This window comes from Scardinius erythrophthalmus (assembly GCF_964197995.2).
Source record: "Scardinius erythrophthalmus genome assembly, chromosome: 2".
NCBI lineage: Eukaryota > Metazoa > Chordata > Actinopteri > Cypriniformes > Leuciscidae > Scardinius > Scardinius erythrophthalmus.
In genome coordinates this window covers 56,835,792-56,854,641 of record NC_138222.1, presented here as the reverse complement: position 1 = coordinate 56,854,641, position 18,850 = coordinate 56,835,792, and the positions used below count along the sequence as shown (strand labels likewise).

General features: G+C 39.9%; 2 protein-coding genes across 2 annotated transcripts; both read right to left on the bottom strand.

The window, feature by feature from the left end:
* Positions 1 to 1,386: 1,386 nt before the first annotated feature.
* On the bottom strand, positions 1,387 to 5,125 carry LOC308707294 (uncharacterized protein). Its single transcript, XM_081393624.1, has 5 exons — positions 5,038 to 5,125; positions 4,419 to 4,948; positions 4,170 to 4,324; positions 3,802 to 3,966; positions 1,387 to 3,567 (listed from the first exon to the last, which is right to left on the bottom strand). Exons 2-4 carry the CDS (start codon positions 4,526 to 4,528, stop codon positions 3,815 to 3,817), a joined length of 417 nt encoding a protein of 138 aa, XP_081249750.1. The 5' UTR covers positions 4,529 to 4,948; positions 5,038 to 5,125; the 3' UTR covers positions 1,387 to 3,567; positions 3,802 to 3,814.
* Positions 5,126 to 6,341: 1,216 nt separating this feature from the next.
* On the bottom strand, positions 6,342 to 17,501 carry LOC308705296 (uncharacterized protein; the record flags this gene model as incomplete). The annotated part of the gene is made up of 6 exons (XM_081390240.1): positions 6,342 to 6,478; positions 12,846 to 12,923; positions 13,061 to 13,123; positions 13,313 to 13,385; positions 17,226 to 17,309; positions 17,389 to 17,501. 6 exons carry the CDS (start codon positions 17,499 to 17,501, stop codon positions 6,386 to 6,388), a joined length of 504 nt encoding a protein of 167 aa, XP_081246366.1. The 3' UTR covers positions 6,342 to 6,385.
* Positions 17,502 to 18,850: the final 1,349 nt, after the last annotated feature.

Genomic DNA, 18,850 nt, shown 5'->3' with positions numbered 1-18,850 from the left:
GGTATTGCAGTACCTCCGGGAACGGTGCACCCCCCTAAAGTGGTTAATGAAAGAAATGAGCGAAGTCTTGTGTGACAGTTGAGGTTAATAGAAGTAGTTTGTGTTGTTGTGTACAGATGTTTTAAAGTTGTTGTGAGTGATCATAGAATTTAGTAAATATTAAGCAAGCGTTCCATTCCAAGCATAATCATCATTCTACCTTTACTAGTGTATATGTAGTATGTGTTGTGTAGTGATGCAGTCGACTGTCTTTTTTTCATGTGAAACTGTAGGTTTTATTCAATGAGTAACTTTTGTGTGCAAAAGCAGTGGTTCACAATTTGATTAGTCCCATTTGCCCCTGCTGGTAGATGCGGTAACTGCACCATTTCACATGCAAAACGTGTGTCTCTTGCCTGATTGGTGGAGTCCAGTCAAATCTTCTCTTTGATTGGTAGAGAGATCTACAGTCGAGTGTTCAGGGAACGTAGACTCGGCCAGTCGGAAGGTCTCATTGTCAACAGTCAGCGTAGATAGTACAACTGGTAAAACAACATGACTGATTTAACAAGATCCAGAGTTTAGAGAATAGATTGAGAGTTTAGAATAGATTGTGATGATGAACCATGTGTAGTGAAGTGGCGTCTCACCGTGGTTGAGAATGATGTTGCCTTCAGTGACTCCTCAAGAGGGAACATGTACAACTCATACTTACCTGGCAGGGGAGACACCATGATCATGAAGGTGGTTCACCCAGGGCGAGGCTCAGCCATTGCACTCCGGTTGTGCTGACCCCTGCGAATTCCCCAAATGTGGGAATCTCGACTGCATAATTTCTGGTAGTGGGGGACTGCGTTCGCGCTCTCCCCTGATTTACTGTTCTAATAATAGAAATGAATTATGAATGGAGAGAGTGAGTGTATCTTCCATCTATTGGATCCGTGTAATGTTCTCAACACACCTCTACTGTAGTGTTTTGTTATTTAATCATGTTTAAATTGCATTAATAAAGTGTTTATGAAATGTCAGACACTGAATTAAATAAGTTTAGGCTCAATAAGCATCTCCTGTCTGTTAACAAAAATTAAGTCAAGTCTTATTTAATGCATGCTTTTTTCATATGCCATTCTGTCCCTGTACTGTTTTGTTTTCCAAGTATGGCTTGCAGTAAAGTAATTGGGTTTATTCAAACATGTGAGAACTTTGCATTTTTCCCCTAGAAGCCATTTATTCATTATGGCACTTGAGTATTTCTATAAGGGGCCCTATGACTAGTGGGAGACTATAGGTACTATAGGTACCTTGGTGTCCTTACCTGCAATTATTCTGACACTTTTGTCCCCTATTTCTGGTAAATGTACACCCTTATTGTTGCATTCATTAATAGACACTCCACAACTCGCTTTAGCACTGACCACTTTATTTAAAATATAAAGTGCATGAAAAGGGAGTGCAACCAGTGCAGAACATAGAACCAAAACATGTCAAATAACACAACAGTTGTAGAACATGACAATGGAGGGGGTTCCAATGGAACATGGAACAGAATAGCAAAATATAAACAACATGTAGTGGTAATGATAATAAAAAATAACTAAGATTTATATCAAGATACCCATTTTGACCTTACAGAAAACAAAAAGGAGGATTAGGGGCCAAAGGCATCAGTGCATAGATGTGAGGCAGAGTGGAGGAAAATGGCGGTTGCTGAGTGGAGGATGGAGGCAAAATACGAGGGACTCTCTGTTTTAGTCTCCTGGTTCCTGCCAGAGACGGAGTGACCTCATACTGCACTTGAAGCCAGCTGGTGTGGGGCCGTTCCATCAGGAAGCTCCAGTGCTGGGGGTTGGCTGGTGCCAGAAAGAGTCTGCTGATGGCATAGGATGGATAGGCCTTGATCGGTGACATTTCTGGCCGACAAGGCCTCCTGTGGATTGGAGTCCCAAGCTTGCAGAGTTCAGGGTCATCAGCAGTCACCCTTTGCTGGACACGCTGGAACAGTCTGGTGACCTCTTGCTTTTGCGGTGACCCACGATCCACATCTGTTTAATGAGGCAGTACATCAGGCGTTTCTTCCTTGATTCCAGCAGGTGAGAAGCTGATTACCTTTTGTTGAACTTAAGCTTTTGCACTATGGAAGACTCTGCCGGATTTCCATTTGTGCGACTGAAGAGCGCATTGCCCCAGCGTGCCGAGTAGAGACTGTCAAATTGCTGGATGTTACGGTCGTGGGTGTTACGTAAGCTTTCCCTCCTCCAACACAATTTCAACAAGAATGTTACTCAGCTCTTCAACGTGTTGATACCCAGGGAGGTGATTTGGGCCACACACATCCTCCACACGGGGATCTAGCTCTGCAGCCACAACCTGGTCAGTGAGGCACAGATTTCTCCTGAGTGGAGTCAAACGGTCTCTCTCACTGTCAAGAGGTGTAGCCCACATCGTCCTTCTCCGGGGATTCGTCTGGCTGGTTGGCAGAAGCTTCATCATCCTCCTCGTCCTCATCCACACGCAGTGTCTCTCTGGTGTGAGCATAATGGTCAGGAGCACTGAAAGAGTCTGACGACTGGGCAAACAGATAATCAAGTCCAATACGCTCCTCACCAAGGGGGAACAGGCTGCCTGTAATTAACAACCTTCACACTCCCAAAAAGCTCCTGGCACCTCTGGTTGAGCCAATGGACAAGAGGTGACGCGTAGACCTGATGCTGCCTCCCCTTTTGGCCTTTAACCGCTGCTAATCCCAGCCAGCGATACACCTGGAAGGGGACAGTGGCACAATGGGGCCCAGGAATCATGCTGTGCAGAAAGGAGTGAAAGCCTTCGAGGCTATTGCTGCCTCTTACCACCGTGTACCGCGGAAGGCGCACACCATTACGCGTGATGTACTTCATATCGATGTACATATTCCGCCCTGGTGGGTCCTGGAGGCACTCTAGGTGTTTCTGCTGGTTCTGCCAGACATGATCCACTGTTGCTGGGTCCTTGAATAGATGCACCTGGTTGTCATCCATCCCTCCTGCTCCCTTCAGGACATCAATAGCACTTTGAACGCACAAAAGTCCCCAATGTGATCCTCCTGAAGTAATGGCTGAGGTCGTGCTTGGTGACGTAGGTGTCGATTAGCTGACCATCAGTCAGGGAGTCGTGGTGGGTTGTGTTCTGCACGTATGGCCTGCAAGAGCAGTGCCATGTCGTTTTTGTTGTATGAGAAGACTGCAGCAGAGGGTGCAGACTTGAACAGGGCATATTTTGGATGGTGATCTGTTCTGACGTTGGCATCAAATCGGTGTATCCAATGAAAAATGTCCAGCCGTATCAGCATGCCAGCCTCTGGCCAGTTGCTGAAGAGCTGCTCCAATGACGAGACCCCATGGACATGACAGCAGCCACGGTCCACGTACATGAGTTCGGGAGGCGCCTCTCCTGCTCGTGTACCTGTCCATGAGTCCTTCAGCCATTTGTCCGCAGCTTCTCCAGTGACTCCTCACACGTCAAGACAGACATGAGGATCTGCCCCTGTTCATTGACCACGTTGGTGCACCATTCTGCAGTGCGTTTACCATCCCCAGACAGTTTCTTGTAGATCTGATAACAGTTTAACATTTACAAACATTTAGATCTTTTGGTACACTGTTGACCTTTTGTGTTTTAGTGAGGTGGTGTTATTAGTATTATTATTAGTATTATTATCATTATCATCATTATTATTATTATTATCATCGTTATTAATGCTGAAGCTTGGTTATAATGGCAAAAATGCTAATGTTGAATAAAGCATACATACAAACATATTTGCCTTCATTAGACTGTCAAATTTACCTTTTTGGTGGAGTCATACTTTAGTACTTTTCCAAACGTGGACATTATTTGAGTGCGGTAGTCCTCTGTTATCCGCCTCAGCAATGAGGAAGGCCTTCCGCAGCAGTTTGGGCGATGGCAGCTCTGCCCTTGGTGGGGGTAACTGGAAGGAGATGCTCAAATTCCCTGAAGGCAGAGAAAATATACACTGATACAGACCTCATTAGTGATGGAAAAACTCAATTTCAGAATTGACAGTAGCATTAGAGCTTATGTACTCTATTACAATGAAGGCTTTCTGTTGTTTTTGTCTACCCTCGGTACTGTTTCACTGTCTCACTATTTTAGTCTTTGCCTCAACACTGAACGAAAAAAATAATCTGACTTACTTGTGATCTTTCCAGGTTCATTGTACTGGCTGAGGAGGGTGGTGTAGAGGTCTTTCCTCTGCAGGTACTCCAGCACCTGTCTCCACACCTTGGACATGGTGTTGCCCTCGGTGCGGTCCCTCATCAGGCGGATCACCTGCTTGTCCACACCACGCCTGAAATTAGACCACAATCATTTAATGCCCGTGAATCTTCATATATTGCAATGATTTAGAATTCAAATAGCTGTGAAATGATGCAGACACTCACCGTAATGTTAGCACAGCAGGGAACATAGCCTTGTGAACTGGGCTGAGCTGATCCATGATGCCTGTCTCCCATGACAGGAAACGGCCAATGGCATGCTCCTCCGACTCCATGCGTTGCAGGCCAGCATCTCCGTAAGCATGGAGTACCAGCCAGACATGCCGCAGATCTGACTGACCGTGTGGGAGTACCCACAACAGTACAGAAAAGCGCTCTTATTGCCACTTGCTGGGCACTCAGGCCTGGGACAGCGAAGACTGTACCGCCACACCTCAACTGGTCTCCGACAAAAAAAACATTGCTGTGAAAAAAGGAGTCTGCCGAGGGGACTCTCTGTCCCACCACTCTAAGAATTCCAGGGGATTAAACCACATCCGGTCATCCTAGAGGACTTTCCTCCACTTCGTACGGCCGTGTTTTCCCTGGTACGATGTTGCCCTCTGACATCATCCTCCTTCAGCCACTTTAAATCTGATTGTGGCAGCCTATGTGCAGCAGACTCCCACATTTTGTGCCAGCCCTCAATTAATAACCTGGTAGTGTTACAAAGACAAAACCATATCTATCAACCACTCTGTACTCAGAACTGAACAGTGTTCTTGCATTAAGTAATATGCATTACCTCAGGTAGCGCCGCCTGACATGGCTGAAGTTACATCTGCAACGGTCACATCAGATGTCCTCTCAAGACCAGGAGCCGATGCAGGAGCCTTAAGTAAGTGTATTAGTGATAATGTATTAGTGTAAACTTTTATGGTTATGGTCAGGTGTGCTCAGGTGTATAAATTGTGACCTTACAGCTGCTGGTGCGATGTGCGTAGCTTTCTGCCCTCTTCTAGTCCTCTTTGTTTGCCCCCTGCATCCCCTGTAAAATGAGAACACTTACAGTGCTAAGCGTAAGTGAATACACCAATGTTAAAGTTGACTAAAAAGAGAAATAAAAAATTATTTTTTGGAAATTGATCTTAATGCCTTATTAAAAAAATGAGGAAAAATCCAACCTTTAAGGACACCAATTTTCTTTGTGAATGAATAATGTATCGTGAATAAATAAATGTTCTTCCTTAAACCAGGAGGAGGAGGAGGAGGAAGAGTGGTGCTCGCTTATTCGATACAGATACTATATTACTACAGGTTTTGTGTTGTGATATACCTTGTCTTTCAAAGGTAGCAAGTGCTTCGACCCGCAGAGCATCATCCATCCAAGAGTCATCCCCTTTGGACCCTGATGAGCTGGAGGTGGCAGTCGCTGCGGGAGGGACCACGTCCTGTCGAGGTGTCTGTAAAATACAGGTGAGTTTCAGCTTTGTACAATGCCTAATACAAACTTAAGTGGTTGTGACTGAAGTCATCTTAACCTACCTTTCTCACAGGAAAGTGCTGTTTACTGGAGGTGGCAGTCGCTGCAGGACGGGCTGTGTCCTGTTGAGGTTTCTGTGAAAATACAGGGGAGTTTCAGCTTTGAAGTTTGTATTTACATAGCATGTGCAGTAACAGTCACCTTAACTTACCTCTCTATCGAGAATGTATTGTCTGAAGCGCTTCAGGGTCTTGGTGGTGATGTCAGCTTGAAGGCGCTTGTGCAGACTGTACCACTGCCACATCTCTTGATACGTGAAAGACCTGAAACAGCCTTGTCCGTAAATGGCCCTGTCTACATACATCTCAAGATGGCAGGAGAACGGCTGCACATATTTTAGGAGGTAATCCTTTACTCACTCGTCATTGATGGCTTTTCTCTGTGATTGGCGGATCTCTTTGACGTGGCGATCAAGAACACTAAAATATGACAAAGCATAATTAATTTATGAAAAACATACTGAACATAGTTTGATTTGTTTAGTGCAACATACTTACTTTATGTAGCCAACATCATTTTCCACCAGCCAATTTGAAACTTTTGCCATTGTACTTCCCAAACGTGATGATCAGTTGACCCAGACACTGCACCTCCGTTGGAGTTGACGTGATCAACCGGCATTCTCGTCCCTCAGCTCGCTGTCGTCTGTGGTTTGGGACGGTTTAAATGCCTTGGCCTCCTTTGTTGCCGATCCTGTGGCACACTTGTGTCCAGAATACACAATGTGGGCAACAATGGATCCATGTTAAAGGGCACCTATTATGCAAAATTCTGACGCTGGAGCAGCTGTAGACAAGAATGTCTCCTAAGCGATTGAGGTGTTTTGTTGTTGGATGTAAGAATGAACATAGCAGTCTTCATTTACTCTCGTTGTTACTCAAGGATGGATCAGTACAACTGTTCGTGATCCAGCTTACAGTCTGTGGTAGTGTTGTCAAAAATATCGATATTTCGATAAATATCGATACTGAAATATCTGAACGGTACCAATACTAATGTCCCGAAGTATCGATACTCCCATACTAGCCGAGCTGTCACTTTCAGTTCTCTCCAAAGGCGCGTTGACAAACCACACGTGAGCGCACTCGTCTCATTCGCTCTGGTTAAATAGCAAAAGCGAAGTGAATGGAAAGATGGCGAGTGCGCGGCTTTCGCGACCGGCTTTGGTTGATAAAGAACACCGCGAGCGGGCATGTCGGAGAATAGCGCGGACACGTGCTTCACACTGCGAGCGGGCTGCGGGCACCCAAAAGATTGTTTGGCTATCAATATCCCATCACTCATTTTTTTTAAATTCTGAAAACAGACTTAACGAACAAGCTCCAGGGGGACCATTTAGCAGCATGTAACTGTATGCTACTCAGCATCAATGGGTCACCTCTTTCTGAATTCCCCTATAACTGTAACTGTAACTCCCCTGTAACTTCTCATTTTAACTTTTCTGAAACATTAACCAAGATGGCCTAGTATTGTTGTTATGAGTGTGTTGTCTCGTTTTTTACACTGTAATTCTTAGTTAATATAATCTGACTGAGGAATCTTAGAAGTAAATATTTTAACTGTGGTCAAATGTAAATTAACTTATGCCTATTTAACTTTAACTTTATTAAAAAAAATATGATTTAATTCTGCAATTTGCCTTCATTAGCGATTATCATCAATTTGATTACACAGATATAATTAAACTAAACTGAGCTAGACAATGACATTTCTGAATTCAATAATCAAATGCCTTTAACTGAAAATTGAATGTTTAATCTTATTATTATACATTACTGACACTCTATCCTCCAATTTGATACTGTTAAGTGCTTTGACACAATCTTGTCAAGCACTATATAAATAAAGGTGACTTGACTTAGGTCATGTCGATCCAGTGAGCATTGTTATCACGCACGTTTGTGTTTAAATCTGTTCATCAAATAACGTTAATGTATTAACCAGCATTTATGACCGATAAACAATGCATTTGTTACAGTATATTTTAATCTTTGATAACAGTAGGTAATAAAAATACAACGGCTCATGTTAGCTCTGGTCCAATGAAAAAATATTAACAGATAGAACTCAGGACATTTTTGTAAAATATACCTCATTGTCATGTTCTAGACTTGTTATATTCAGCTTTAAATAAAAAAAAAATACCCCCTTAATATTGTGGCAGTTTTTTTCTCCTTGGTATCGAAAATGGTATCGAATATCGATATTTTTTAAGGTATCGTATCGAAGTTAGAAATTCTAGTATCGTGACAACACTAGTCTGTGGAGCGACAGGACTAACGTTACTGACCACGGCAGAAATGAAAGTGAGAGTGCGCACTTTATGACAGCTCTTCGAGTCATTTTACAGATATAAAGGTAACCAGTTTATTAAGCACCACTGAAAAGGTGTGTATATATTTGTTTACTGTTAGTTGTAACGAGTGTTTTGTGTACTTCGCTGTGTATGTTCCATGATAATGAAAGGGAGAGAGAGTGTTTATGGATAAGACTTTAATGCTCACTTCTTATACTGTGTTTATTCAGCACTTACTGTGATTTTCTGGAGTAAAACTAACGCTCATCTTTTCTGTGATGTACAATAAACTTCATTGAACTCATTGAGTTCATTGAGTTATAGCCATAATTAAACTAAACTATACCTGTTCTATGTCCATACAGCATAAATTCTCTGGCTCTGTGGGCATTATTGTCCGACTCCAAGTCGAAATGAGCACCACAACTGAGAGTTTCTGTTCTGATATCATCAGATGAGATTGTCCTTGCTCTGAGCGCGAGCTCGTGATGCTCCGCCCCCTGTGCCGGCAGCAGCAGTTCATTTGCATTTAAAGGGATACACTCTAAAACAGCGCGTTTTTCTGAACCCCAAACAATAACAATTTAAACATGCTGAAAAAAATTATCTGTTGGGTATTTTGAGCTAAATCTTCACATACACACTCTGGGGACATCAGAGACTTATTTTACATCTTGTGAAAAGGGGCACAATAGGTGCCCTTTAAACACTCCTGTAGGACAGGGGTTTTCAAAGTGGGGGCCGCGGCCCCCTGGGGGGCCGCCAGGGGGCGCCAGGGGGGCCGCAGCAAGTTGGGGAAAAAAGCGGAAAAAAGTAAAAAAATATATATTTATAAAAAATATTAAATATTTGCTAATATGAGTATTGTTATGAAATAACATTATAATAATTTGTTGCATAGCCTATCTTAACATTATACTTTTAATGTTAATATTTTAGAGATGAACTGATTGATCGGCTAGTGACAAGAATTGGCCGATTTTCATGTGATTTTCAGTCTGACATATGCCGATTCAAATGCACTCGGGCGCCGCATGAATAACATGATCGCGCAACATCAGCATCACACATGCACACAGAACGCACATGTAGGAAACCTTGTGAATTACGGTCGTTTCAGACCGCGAGCAGCGCGATTTTTTTTCCGGCGTGCATGTTCAGTGAGTGCATTCACACCGCGAGCAGGAGCAGCGCGTGAGCGTCAAGCAGGAGCGTCGCGTGAGCAGCAGTGAAGCGGAGGGTTTCGGCGCCGAGTCTATTTTTGCTGCGCTGCTCACGCTCAATTAAAGTGAAGGCACACTTTTGATGGACAAAATAAATATGATTTCACACAAAAAGTACCTAAAATGCACATATTGCATGTATAGTTAGTGTGTTTGAACAAGAACTGGAGTAGGATTTTTGCCTTCATTTTCTTTTCTGACATAGCCTACTAAAGAAAATGAAGACAAAAATATTTATAGAAAATGTATTAATTTAAACTTGTTTTTATTAATCAGTTTGGGTAAAAGTGGTGTTTTATTATATATAGGCTATATTGGGGCTGGAGGAATTAACGCGTTAATCTTTGCGATTAATTTGAAATGTTTAACGCGTTAAAAAAATAACGCATTTAACGCAGCACTTTTTTTTGCCTCGTTTTAATGATTTCCTGTTGCGGCTGCTATTAAAAAGCCGAAAATATGTGGATCGGGTTTCATTCTCGAGCAGCTTTAATGAGCGGGTCTTTTCCGCTCCGTGTGCGCCGCCGCACTCTCCGTTCCGTGTGTGTGTGTGTGTGTGTGTGTGTGTGTCGGCCATAGGTGTCGGCGCGCTGCGCGTTCTGCTCTGTCGTTCACGGCCCAAACGCTCCAATCATGTACCGATCACGCACTGGAAAAGCAAGTCCGCTCAAATAAGGTGAAATTTCTCTCTAGACTTCTGTTTGCTGCGCTGTTATTCATGCTGGGCAACAATGTTAAAGGGATAGCTCACCCAAAAATGAAAATTCTGTCATTTACTCTCCCTCAAGTTGTTCCAAACCTGTATGATTTCCTTTCTTCTGCTAAACACAAAAGAAGATATTTTAAAGAAGGTTTGTAACTAAACAGTTGCTGGTCCCCATTGACCATAGTATTTTTTTTTCCTATATGGAAGTCAATGGGGTCCATCAGTCGTTTGGTTACCGACTTTCTTCAAAATATCTTCTTTTGTGTTCAGCAGAAGAAAGAAAGTCATAAAGGTTTGGAACAACTTGAGGAAGAGTAAATGAGGACAGAATTTTTAATTTTTGGGTGAACTATTCCTTTAAAATGACCTGCTCTGATCACATGCTATGTGTAATAATAGCTTTTTTAGGACTATAGTTTATTTTTATAATTGGTAAAAAAAAAAAAAAAATTGAAAAAAAAAATCTTAAATTGATTATGTTGATTGATTATTGAAAAAGAATAATACATTGATATATTGATGTTTAATATTATTTTAATATAGGGCTATTTTCTGTTCCTTTTTTCTGGTGATTCTAAGTTTTAATTATTGATGATTACAAGCTTGGAGGAAATGCAATTAATTGCAATTAATTACAGCAAATTGTGCAAGTAATTAGTTAATTTTTTCTAATCGATTCCCAGCCCTAATATATATATATATATATATATATATATATATATCTGATGTTCACCTAGATGTTTTATTTATTTATTTCTACACGTGCCGTAGTATTGTCGATGGGTTCAATAACACATCCTGCAAAAGGGGGGCCTTGGCCAGAACCTAGTGGTATTTGGGGGGCCTTGGCATGGAAAAGTTTGGGAACCCCTGCTGTAGGAAACAGGCCGTTATAATCATCATAGTGATAAAACATTCTTACCATGACCAAATACAGGAGGTCATGATGAGGTTAGGAGTTATACAGTTGGGGGAATTTGAACATGTCCACAAACAAAGGCTTATCTGCTAAGTATTAACACTTGTGTGTCCTTATTTTTGTCTTTTACAGTTTTGTTTTCTTGATCATGTTGCCGTCTTAATGCCAAATGCATAAATTTTGACAAGTGTGTATTTTTATTGGAATTTTACTATTTCACCCCCATTTCCTTTAATAAATCTATTTTACACTAAGTACACAAAATAGTTAGAAAATTCAATAAAAAAAATGTGTGTATGTGCCTGTAATATTTGAGTGAGAGAAACTACTCTACTGCAAATCACAAATCCAGCCACTGTGTGACCAGTGGAGGTTTGTTGGCATCTAATGGGGAAAATTCAGTACTGCGCCCAAACAAAATATTACTGAAAGATCAGTTTTTGAGATGTATAGTATGAAATATAAATATTATATATAATATGGCTTTAATTTTCTAGCAGTTTCAGAGTTACACATGTTTCATAAAATATATATTTTATATAAAAAAAAGTTCATAAATCATTTTCAAAAACTTAAACCTCTATAACTTTTTTAGTTTCACTTTTTTTTTATGTTTTGTTTCAACAATTATCTGCCACGGGTCTTTACAGTTTTTCTCAGTCGCTTTGGTGCATTTCTCATAACACTATTTACATTTGCACAACAGTTAATGCAGTTCTCAAAACAAATAGTACAAACTGCAAAACCTAGTTGATAACCTGCAAAAGCGTGTCACTTGCTCAAAATGGATAGCCCATTCCTCAAAAGCAAGTATTTATGTCAATGAAAGTGTCAGTGTCATCAAAATAAAAAGTCCTGACACCATCGTTTATGAACAAGATAGTCAAATGGCTTAGTCGTGTTTTCATTATGACAGTTTACTCTGTAAATGTTTTCCAATGATAAAAGTCAGATCTTGGTGACACTACCTGAAAATGCTCAATACAGCACTAAATACTATTTGCACAGCCATTTGAAAAATACAGTAAAGTTACACATTACTGTATTTATGAGGTAACTGAGTACAAGACACTGAATATATGTATGTTTCACATTTTTACTGCATATGCTCTTTGCAATTCTAATTTGTTCACAGCATTGTGCAAAGAAAAAATACACCATTATTTACAACAAACATAAACTCCCTTTGGGTAGAGCTGTGCACAACTGTACACAATATTGCAGAACATATTGGAACTGAACATACAACATACATGGTACTGTAATCATTCATGCACATCCAGACGTTCCTCTCTGTCTGGTCACATAATTTACAGTAATCTACATCACAGCGAATATCATCTCTTGCTCAATTGCAAATTGTTCAATTTAGGAGACTTTTTCAGGATTTTTTTTTTTTTAAATGACAAATTTTGACAGCTAGTTCAACATTTTTGTATGTAATGACTCAAGCAATGAAATGAGGACTATTAGTTTTATATGGAATGACTATTCAGCATTCACAAGTATAGTTAATTTTGACTGACATGACATAAGCAAATGATAATGTTATAAAACAGCAGAGAGTTGTATGAAAGCAATTGATGCATGTCCAAAAGCATTTGCAATTTGTTGGAAGGAATGAGAAAATGCTACTATGATGTGCCCAAATGACTAAATGTTGTGGAGGTTGAACTAACTGTTGTGCAAATGTAAATAGTGATGTGAGAAATGCACCAAAGCGACTGAGAAAAACTGTAAAATGAGACCAAACTTAAGTCTGTGCTTCAAACTTTAATGACAGTTTTTTGACACCGACATTTTTGTCCTCTGTGGACCTCAGAGTAATCTTTTTTTTAATTGATGCACAAGGTTTAAATACATTTCAGTTGACGTGTTCAATACTTTTTTTATAACATCTAATAGTACTTAGACTTAAACAGTTACCTCAGGATGTGTGGTGTCTGCTGCTGATGTGGCCGTGCCCCGACGTGTCCTCCCAACATCTGGAGCTGATGCAGGAGCCTTAAAAATAAGTGTATTAGTAAAAACTTTTTTTCATTTACCTAAGCATACTTTTGTGTGGGCTCTCCATTTATTCTGCCCCACCAGGACCAAGGGGTATGTAACAGGTTATTATAATGTATAAACTATGGACTTACAGCTGATGGTGGAATGAGTCTGTGTGTGGGATCTGGATGGGCCTCTTTTTCTACCCCCTGCATCTAGATGAGGACAAACACAGGTAACGTTAGGCAAAAGTCAATGTCAAAGCAGCAGACAACACTTTCATCGTGAAGTGAGCTTCAGCCATCGTCAACACAGTGTCTTTATATTGACTAATTTGATAATACAAGGTTCATGCTATGATAACATTAATAATTCTCGACATTACTAAGCTGATATAACGTTACCTTGTCTTTCAAAGGAGGCGAGAGCTTCCAACCGCCATCACTTTTGAACCCCGATGAGCAGGAGTTGGCAGTGCTGCAGGATGTGGAGGTTGGATTTATTTATTGTAGAATTAACGAAAGTTATCTTGAGCATGTTATAACGACTGCCAGTAGACCGGGAAGATTTTAAAACGAGCGGTTCATTCATAAGTTCGTAAGATGCTGTGGAAATACAAACCTTAAGACAACACAACAAGCGACGCGCTGAAAAAGGGGCGGGCAGTTTGTAACCTCTGTTCTGTGATTGGTAGATCTACGGTCGACTTCTGCGATGTTATTGGTAGTCTACGGTGACTGTAGACTCCCAGCCAATCAGAAAGCCCATTTCACAAAATTAGCGAGTGCAGCCTCCTCGGTCTATGATTGGCGGTCTACAGTTGAAAACTACGTTATTATTGGCAGTCTACGGACAGCGAATGTAGACTCTCGGCCAATAAGAAGGCCCAATTGTCTACGGTGACTGTAGACATTGCACGACCGTAGCCTTCTGGTTAAAGCAGGGCTGAAATTTACTTGATTATGGGGGTTAATATTTAATTCGTTGGAACACTGCGTTGCTCTCAAAACGCACTTTTTACTAGTATTGCTTTAATCATGTTTAAAATAAAACAAAACTTATTAAATGTCTGACAACGAATTTAATATTAAGCTTAAGCATAAGAAACAAAACTAGGTCTATTTTTTTTAACTGCTCGAGCGACTTCAATCACTTTATTTTAGAAAGTGAAATAGAATCAGGAAAACTGTATCCTACATGTTTAATAAATTAATTGATATAAATTCTGATCACGTTATTCTCTGCTACTTGCCCTACACTGACACCATATATTATTTCATATTAATACATAATATGCGCATTAGGCTACCATATTACCATATAAATGCATTCTACTTAAATAAACCCAAAAAAGCGTGAATTGTGCACTTTCTTTATTATTAATGTTTTTAAAGTAGTAAACTATTTACAATAGGCCTACATGGTATATTTAAGTTGTAAAAGAAACCAAAAACTTAAGCTCTAGTTTGAATAGTAACTGTGTACAGAAAACACATAATTAGAATTATTTTTTGTAAGTAAATTTATAATTTGCTCTGGTTGTTTGCCGGATGAAGTAAAGGAGTTTTTGTAAGCACTATTAAATTATTCTCGCATGTTTTTATATTTGGTTTTCTTTGTATTTTCAGTGACATGTAAATGCTTCGTTTTGTAGTTTAAGTGAAAATGTGGTCTATAAACAACGTGTTTTCCACAGAAATAAATGTAGTGGTTCAACAGGTTCAGTTTGTGGTGCTAAACTGCAAAGACAATGTCTTATGAATGAAATCTGTTTTCTTCGCATTAACCTTAACAAACGGCTGTAAATATGCCTGGTTATATACTAAAAAAACTGTTGCTGCATAATTGTTAAATTTTGCACTGTCATTTACAGTATATCACGAACAGAATATATTTTAACCAGCTGAGAAAACTGTTTTGACTGCGTTTTTGCGCCATCTGTTCTAATATCCCGGAAGTGATGTAGGCGATGTCGTATTGTTGCGTGGTTTCGTTTTATCAGTAAAAACGACTAAAAACTATCATCTTTCACATATTGTACCAAAAAAATATGTAATGTCTAACGTTTTCTTTTAACTTGGGTTTACAAAATGATCATTGTGGTCGTTAAATTATGGTTTTGAACATCTGTGATTCCATTGGCTGATCGAAGCTTCCGTTGCATCATGGGAAAGGGTTCGCTACGAAATAAAACTATACTATTTTGTTTAAAGCTTGATTTGCGGCGAAACTTTGTAAGATCAGGAGACAAGATTCTGCGTTTTGTTTGTATTAAATCATATGAGAAGTGAATTGTAGTGAAGTGGCATCTCACCGTGGTTGAGAATGATGTTGCCTTCAGTGACTCCTCAAGAGGGAACGTGTACAACTCATACTTACCTGGCAGGGGAGACACCATGATCATGAAGGTGGTTCACCCAGGGCGAGGCTCAGCCATTGCACTCCGGTTGTGCTGACCCCTGCGAATTCCCCAAATGTGGGAATCTCGACTGCATAATTTCTGGTAGTGGGGGACTGCGTTCGCGCTCTCCCCTGATTTGCTGGTTGAAAATAAGAACTGAACAGTACTTGATCGAGTCCTGAGTAATTTTTTTTTTCATTGTTATATTATGCGTCTGTCCTTCTGCATTGTCGATTTTGTATGGCAAATGTAATGATAATCGTTACTTGGGGTTATACAGTGATAGGGGAAGGGAAGAAAAGCTCGTTTTGTAATATTATTTCTTGTCTTGAACTTTTGAGAGTCTGCTCTAGCATATGTATTAGTAAGTTGCATGTTGTTTTTATGCTGCTGATTGTCAAGCACTTTGGTCTGCAGGTGCAGTAGTGCAATTGATTGGAAACGTGATTGGGTGGTACTCTACGATTGATCACATGGTATCGTTCTGTTAACATTCTAGGTCTCCACGTGAGCGATGGAATCCCCGACCAATGACAACACCATGATGTCATTCATTTAATTATGTCTAATAATACCATTTCAACTGATTATGAAATGCTGTTAATATGTAAATGACTAGTATTCACTCCTTTACTTGCGTATTCGTTACATTAAGTAATTTAGTAACTTAATAATTCATTGTGATTGCTTTATTGTACAATTATATAAACTAATATTATGATTCATTTTCTATGTACCCCAATTTTCCACACCAATAAAGTATTTACATAAGTTTACTATGGATGTTCATTATTTAATAGAAGCATGTAGTTGTTCCTTTACAATGATGATGGAAGTTTGATTTGATGTAATTATTCAAAAGTTGCCTCATTCATATAAATAAAAGGACACTTTTTAACAATAAAACAAATGATCACTTTATTTAGTTACATAGAATAGAATATATTATTTAAGAATATATATATATATATATATATATATATATATATATATATATATATATATATATATTACAATAATCAATTAAAACTATTTTCAGTAAAATCAATGTAAACCTTTTACGCATACATTGTGAAGATATACACATGTAACTTGTACACATGACACTTTTGAATGATAAAACAAATTTTCACCATAAAATAGAACATATTAAAGGAATGGTTCATCCAAAAAATAATTCTGTCATAAAGTGCAGATAACCAAAGGTGCTGTGTTAAAGGGCAATTGTAAGACCAGAACACACACAACGTGGAGCAATAAAACTTGTACACAAGAACTATATACACTATTTACAACGGGCCAGCCCTTCACTCCTCTAATCCGTCCACAACAGAGACTCCTCTTGGCTCTCAAAGGTGACGAGGGCATCCACCAAGACGGAGTCGTCCAGAACGTCATCGGACCAAGACGAGAGGGGGGTGACTATTGTCTACTTTTTTGTATATTTTCTTAAAAAAAAAAAAAAACATTTCTGTATTTTGTGTATTTCTTTTTTGTAATAAATGTTTTTTGTAGTTGCATACTAATTCTAGTTTTATTATTTGTATTATCTGTGTCCTGTCACTGTTATTCTGTTTGTGCTGTAGAAGCTTCTGTCACCAAAAAAAATTCCTCGTATGTGCAAAACATACCGGGCAATAAAGCTCTTTCTGATTCTCTTCTTGAAGAGCTGGAAGTGGCGGCAGCAGGAGTGGCGTCCGGTGGAGGCTTCTGTGAATTACAGCTTTGTGCTCTTGAAGTTTGTATGAACATAGCATGTGTAGTAACAATCACGGCTGTTTAAAGTCACCTTAACCTACCTCTCTATCGAGAATGTACTGCCTGAAGAGCTTCAGGGATTTGGATTCTGCCCATAAATGGCCCTGTCCACGTTCATCTCGAGGTGGCAGGAGACCGGTGGAAGCAGCTGCACGTACCTCAGGAGGTAGTCCTTTACCCACCTGTCATTGATGGCTCTTTTATCAGGATGGCGGCTTTCTTTGACGTGGCGATCAAGGACACTAAAATGTGACAAAGCAGAATTAATTTATGAAAAACATACTGAACATAGTCTGATTCTGTTTAGTGCAACATGCTTACTATTTAATGTATCCAACGTCGTTTTCCACCAGCCCTTTGAAACTTTTCCCGTTGTACTTCCCAAATGTGATTATTAGCTGACCCAGACACTGCATACACAATAAGGGGTCCATGTCTGGTCAACTGTCTAAAAATAAATAAAAAACAGTATACTCAAAGTGTTATAAAAACTCCAGAAGGGTAATGTTTGCAACATCTCACCTACCCCAGTACCTATCTGATGCTGCAAGTCTTCCAAATTTAGTCTGAGTGAGGTGAACTTTACATGGTATCTTGTATACATTCAGTGGGCAGTCCTTAAAAGTGTTGACCTCACACACAGCCTTAGAGATGACTACTAAATCTAATCATACTGTGATCACTTGATGAAGTCAAAAAGATAATGGTCCTCCACAATTGTATACACGTCACCTGGTCACAAGAACTCAGGTTATGTAAACATTCACACATAGTTTGACTCTCAATAGGAAGGTCAAAGACTAATAAAACCTAAAACTGCTGACTTCTAAGCAGTAAATTGATGCCATCATGTTCACCTTGCATGCCTAATATAGTGTAGTTCACCTTAACTTTTCATGTGATATTAAATAAGCATGTAGGATCAGCAGATCTTAAACATATTCTTAAATTTGTAATCCTACACACCCTTGCAGGCGTTTATTATTGTTTGCCTTGTGTGAGCTAATAATTTTTTTTTTTTTTTTTTTACAAGGTGTTCATTTATGGAAATTGGGCGTGTCAGTAGTAAGTAATACAGTCAAAGACTGCAATCTAAAATCTAGAATGAATAACTAAACAATACAATCAAAGAATGCGATCTAGAATGAATGAAACGGTAACGGACGCTTCGTTCTCACACATCATGTAATAAATAGTTAAGTAAAGTCATGCATCACGTTTAGCTTGTACTTTGACATAATACAATCATATTTGTCATTTTTTACACGATAATATATCATTGTCACTTACCTTCAAATTCTGAAAAGTCTTATTCCGATCTCCGTCACTTGTTCGCTCTGATTGGTGGTCTACGTTCGCCGGCTGAGTGTAGACAGTTCGGCTCTCCGATTGGCCTAGAGTCTACGGCGAACGTAGATTCTGGACCAATGACGGTTCGCCGGCTGAGTGTAGACAGTTCGGCTCTCCGATTGGCCCAGAGTCTACAGTGAATGTAGATTCTGGACCAATGACGGTTCGCCGGCTGAGTGTAGACAGTTCGGCTCTCCGATTGGCCCAGAGTCTACAGTGAATGTAGATTCTGGACCAATGACGGTTCGCCGGCTGAGTGTAGACAGTTCGGCTCTCCGATTGGCCCAGAGTCTACAGTGAACGTAGATTCTGGACCAATGACGGTTCGCCGGCTGAGTGTAGACAGTTCGGCTCTCCGATTGGCCCAGAGTCTACAGTGAACGTAGACTCTGGGCCAATGACGGTTCGTCGGCTGAGTGTAGACAGTTCGGCT